Raw genomic sequence first — 5,778 nt, 5'->3', positions numbered from 1 at the left:
TGACCCGTGGATCATCGTTGGAGGCTCTGACTGCGGATCCTCGCCGTAGGCCGGGCTGGGGACCCACGCTGCGTGGATCGTCCGCCGGAGAACCCGGACTGGGGCCCGTCGCTGAGACCCCGGACTGGGGGACCGTCCGCCAGACGCTCTGGACTGCCGAGGCGCACTGTAGGCCTGGTGTGTGGTGTACTGGTGGTACTGGGCTGGTGACACGCACCTCAGGGCGAGTGCGGGGAGGAGGCACAGGGTATACTGGACCATGGAGACGCATTGGAGTTCCAGAACATAGCTGGCTCAATATGTCCTGGCTGAATGCCCATTCTAGCCTGGCAAATGCGAGGAGCTGGAATAGGAGCGCACTGGGCTAGAATAGTGCACTGGAGACACCGTGCGCATCTATGCATAACGTGGTGCCTGACCAGTTACACACTCCCAACGGTAAGCACGAGGAGTTGGCTCAGGTCTCCTACCCTGACTCATGCAATATCCTCGTGTGCCCCCCCCCCAACATTTTTTGGGGGGCTGCCTCTCGGGCTTCCGTGCTAGCCGTGTACCTTCATATCGTCGCTGTTCCTCTATTCTCCGGTACTTATTCCTCCCCAGGCTGTGTCCAGGGTCCTGCTCATTCTAATCTCCTTCCAGGTCCATTTCCCCATTAAGCGCTGTTCCTTCTTTTCACGCTGCTTGGTTCTGGTTTGGTGGGTTATTCAGTCACGTTAGTCATAACGAGGAGACCAAGGTGCAGCGTGAGATGAATACATTCTCCTTTATTTAAACAAAGAACACTAAACAAACTAAACAAAATAACAAAACTAACGTGACGCTATAAACACGAGTGCTGACACATAGACAATAACCCACAAAACCAAAATGGCAACCAAAATAGGATCCCCAATCAGAGACAACGATAAACTGCTGTCTCTGATTGGGAACCAATTCAGGCCACCATAGACCTACATTTACCTAGACATACTAAAGCCCCATAGATATACAAAAACCCTTGACAGGTCAAAAACACCTAGACAATACAAAACTAAACCAACCACCCTTGTCACACCCTGACCTAACCAAAATAATTAAGAAAACAAAGATCACTAAGGTCAGGTGACACACTGGCAGATAAATTCACCTTTCAGCAGGACAATAACCTAAAACACATGGCCAAATATACACTGAAATTGCTTACCAAGATGACATTGAATGTTCCTGAGTGGCCCAGTTACAGTTTTGACTTAAATTGGCTTAAATCTATAGCAAAACTTGAAAATTGCTGTCCAGCAATGATTCTATTATTTTATTTATTTATTTATTTTTACCTTTATTTAACTAGGCAAGTCAATTAAGAACAAATTGTTATTTACAATGACGCCTGTAAATAAGAATTTGAAACCTGGACGAGGCTGAGCCAATTGTACATCGCCTCCCAATCACGGCCCGGATGTGATACAGCCTGGATCAACAACCAACTTGACAGAGCTTGAAGAATTTTTATTGAATAACAATCCAGGTGTGCAGAGCTCTTAGAGACGTTCCCAGAAAGATTCACAGCTGTAATACTACCAAAGGTTGGGTCCTGGTCAAAAGTAGTGTACTACATAGGGAATAGGGAGTCATTTGAGACTTGGTGATTGATTGGCTATGCAGCATGCCACAATCACCCACAACTCACTGTGCCTGGATGATTTTGTGAGCATATATAGCTGTATTGAAGATAGCAGTCCTCTAGCAAGGCCTTCAGATGAGGATCAGTTGATTCCACAGGGGGGTTCATAAGATATTGAAGGTGTGTGTGTGTATGTGCATGCGTGTGTAAGGCATGTGTGGCATGTGTGTGTGTGTGAGTGTGTGTGTGTGTGTGTGTGTGTGTGTGTGTGTGTGTGTGTGTGTGTGTGTGTGTGTGTGTGTGTGTGTGTGTGTGTGTGTGTGTGTGTGTGTGTGTGTGTGTGTGTGTGTGTGTGGGTGTGTGTGTGTGTGGGTGGGTGTGTTTGCCTTGATTCCACGGGGGGGTCATATTATATTGAAAGTGTGTGTGTGCATGCGTACAGCATGTGTGGTGTGTGTGTAGTTGTGTGTGCGTGCATGCATGAAGGTGTGTGTGTCTGCTTGCATGTGTGCATACATACATGCATGCTTTCATGTGTGCATATAATGGCACTCCTGTGAAAAAGCGAAGACTATTGAGGTTTTATTGAACAAAGCTTGAGGCAGTGGCTATCACATTACATAATGTAATTATTCCAACAATCCTGGTCGTGTTGACACTTTGGGACATGTAATATTCATGTGCCTGTTGGAAGTGGGGGCTGTTCATTAAGCAGGGGGATATATAATGCACAACCACATTAACTCTTAGCCCCAGACCCCAACAGAACAGCAACACTGGCTGCACATTAATACGCAATGCTGAAATACGCAGAAATCACTTTAAAAAATAAAAATGTCAGGGAAAGTAAGAGTTGAGAAGAAAGAGAGACAAACAAATACAGAGAGGAGGAGGAGAGGTTACATGTGACTGAATGCCACATGCTAAAGCTTGGATTTTCAGTTCTCAGAAGGGGCATATTAAGCCATGCAAAGCAGTGCAGAAAGGCTTCACAGCACCGCTGTGGTCCATATGACTGGCTGCTGATGCTATAGCAGGAGCACCGCTGTGGTCTATTTGGCTGGCTGCTGATGCTATAGCAGGAGCACCGCTGTGGTCCATATGACTGGCTGCTGATGCTATAGCAGGAGCACCGCTGTGGTCTATTTGGCTGGCTGCTGATGCTATAGCAGGAGCACCGCTGTGGTCCATATGACTGGCTGCTGATGCTATAGCAGGAGCACCGCTGTAGTCCATATGACTGGCTGCTGATGCTATAGCAGGAGCACCGCTGTGGTCCATATGACTGGCTGCTGATGCTATAGCAGGAGAACCGCTGTGGTCCATTTGGCTGGCTGCTGATGCTATAGCAGGAGCACCGCTGTGGTCCATATGACTGGCTGCTGATGCTATAGCAGGAGCACCGCTGTGGTCCATTTGGCTGGCTGCTGATGCTATAGCAGGAGCACCGCTGTAGTCCATATGACTGGCTGCTGATGCTATAGCAGGAGCACCGCTGTGGTCCATTTGGCTGGCTGCTGATGCTATAGCAGGAGCACCGCTGTGGTCCATTTGGCTGGTTGCTGATGCTATAGCAGGAGCACCGCTGTGGTCCATATGACTGGCTGCTGATGCTATAGCAGGAGCACCGCTGTGGTCCATTTGGCTGGTTGCTGATGCTATAGCAGGAGCACCGCTGTGGTCCATATGACTGGCTGCTGATGCTATAGCAGGAGCACCCGCTGTGGTCCATTTGGCTGGCTGCTGATGCTATAGCAGGAGCACCGCTGTGGTCCATTTGGCTGGCAGCTGATGCTATAGCGGAGCACGCTGTGGTCCATTTGGCTGGCTGCTGATGCTATAGCAGGAGCACCGCTGTGGTCCATTTGGCTGGCTGCTGATGCTATAGCAGGAGCACCGCTGTGGTCCATTTGGCTGCTGATGCTATAGCAGGAGCACCGCTGTGGTCCATTTGACTGGCTGCTGATGCTATGGCAGGAGCACCGCTGTGGTCCATTTGGCTGGCTGCTGATGCTATAGCAGGAGCACCGCTGTGGTCCATTTGGCTGGCTGCTGATGCTATAGCAGGAGCACCGCTGTGGTCCATTTGGCTGGCTGCTGATGCTATAGCAGGAGCACCGCTGTGGTCCATTTGGCTGGCTGCTGATGCTATAGCAGGAGCACCGCTGTGGTCCATTTGGTGGCTGCTGATGCTATAGCAGGAGCAGCTGTGGTCCATTTGGCTGCTGGCTATAGCAGGAGCACGCTATATGACTGGCTGCTGATGCTATAGCAGGAGCACCGCTGTGGTCCATTTGGCTGGCAGCTGATGCTATAGCAGGAGCACCGCTGTGGTCCATTTGGCTGGCTGCTGATGCTATAGCAGGAGCACCGCTGGTCCATTTGGCTGGCTGCTGATGCTATAGCAGGAGCACCGCTGTGGTCCATTTGGCTGGCTGCTGATGCTATAGCAGGAGCACCGCTGTGGTCCATTTGGCTGGCTGCTGATGCTATAGCAGGAGCACCGCTGTGGTCCATTTGGCTGGCTGCTGATGCTATAGCAGGAGCACCGCTGTGGTCCATTTGGCTGGCTGCTGATGCTATAGCAGGAGCACCGGCTGTGGTCCATATGACTGGCTGCTGATGCTATAGCAGGAACACCGCTGTGGTCCATTTGGCTGGCTGCTGATGCTATAGCAGGAGCACGCTGTGGTCCATTTGGCTGGCTGCTGATGCTATAGCAGGAGCACCAGCTGTGGTCCATATGACTGGCTGCTGATGCTATAGCAGGAGCACGCTGTAGTCCATATGGCTGGCTGCTGATGCTATAGCAGGAGCACCGCTGTGGTCCATTTGGCTGGCTGCTGATGCTATAGCAGGAGCACCGCTGTGGTCCATTTGGCTGGCTGCTGATGCTATAGCAGGAGCACCGCTGTGGTCCATTTGGCTGGCTGCTGATGCTATAGCAGGAGCACCGCTGTGGTCCATTTGGCTGGCTGCTGATGCTATAGCAGGAGCACCGCTGTGGTCCATTTGGCTGGCTGCTGATGCTATAGCAGGAGCACCGCTGTGGTCCATATGACTGGCTGCTGATGCTATAGCAGGAGCACCACTGTGGTCCATATGACTGGCTGCTGATGCTATAGCAGGAGCACCGCTGTGGTCCATATGACTGGCTGCTGATGCTATAGCAGGAGCACCGCTGTGGTCCATTTGGCTGGCTGCTGATGCTATAGCAGGAGCACCGCTGTGGTCCATTTGGCTGGCTGCTGATGCTATAGCAGGAGCACCGCTGTGGTCCATATGACTGGCTGCTGATGCTATAGCAGGAGCACCGCTGTGGTCCATATGGCTGGCTGCTGATGCTATAGCAGGAGCACCGCTGTGGTCCATTTGGCTGGCTGCTGATGCTATAGCAGGAGCACCGCTGTAGTCCATATGACTGGCTGCTGATGCTATAGCAGGAGCACCGCTGTATCCATTGGCTGGCTGCTGATGCTATAGCAGGAGCACCGCTGTGGTCCATTTGGCTGTTTGCTGATGCTATAGCAGGAGCACCGCTGTGGTCCATATGACTGGCTGCTGATGCTATAGCAGGAGCACCGCTGTGGTCCATTTGACTGGCTGCTGATGCTATAGCAGGAGCACCGCTGTAGTCCATATGACTGGCTGCTGATGCTATAGCAGGAGCACCGCTGTAGTCCATATGGCTGGCTGCTGATGCTATAGCAGGAGCACCGCTGTGGTCCATTTGGCTGGCTGCTGATGCTATAGCAGGAGCACCGCTGTGGTCCATATGACTGGTTGCTGATGCTATAGCAGGAGCACCGCTGTAGTCCATTTGGCTGGTTGCTGATGCTATAGCAGGAGCACCGCTGTGGTCCATTTGGCTGGTTGCTGATGCTATAGCAGGAGCACCGCTGTGGTCCATTTGGCTGGCTGCTGATGCTATAGCAGGAGCACCGCTGTGGTCCATATGGCTGGCTGCTGATGCTATAGCAGGAGCACCGCTGTGGTCCATTTGGCTGGCTGCTGATGCTATAGCAGCAGCACCGCTGTGGTCCATATGGCTGGCTGCTGATGCTATAGCAGGAGCACCGCTGTGGTCCATTTGGCTGGCTGCTGATGCTATAGCAGGAGCACCGCTGTAGTCCATATGACTGGCTGCTGATGCTATAGCAGGAGCACCATTTGGC

At 51.9% G+C, this 5,778-nt stretch overlaps 1 protein-coding gene across 1 annotated transcript; it reads right to left on the bottom strand.

The window, feature by feature from the left end:
• Positions 1-2,548: 2,548 nt before the first annotated feature.
• Positions 2,549-3,154, bottom strand: LOC135538568 (cuticle protein 16.5-like). The gene has a single exon (XM_064964460.1). It carries the CDS (start codon positions 3,152-3,154, stop codon positions 2,549-2,551), a length of 606 nt encoding a protein of 201 aa, XP_064820532.1.
• Between the last annotated feature and the right edge of the window lie 2,624 nt (positions 3,155-5,778).

The sequence above is a fragment of the Oncorhynchus masou genome, unplaced genomic scaffold (assembly GCF_036934945.1).
Source record: "Oncorhynchus masou masou isolate Uvic2021 unplaced genomic scaffold, UVic_Omas_1.1 unplaced_scaffold_9839, whole genome shotgun sequence".
In the NCBI taxonomy this organism is placed as follows: Eukaryota; Metazoa; Chordata; class Actinopteri; order Salmoniformes; family Salmonidae; genus Oncorhynchus; species Oncorhynchus masou.
This window is presented reverse-complemented; position numbering and strand designations above follow the sequence as displayed.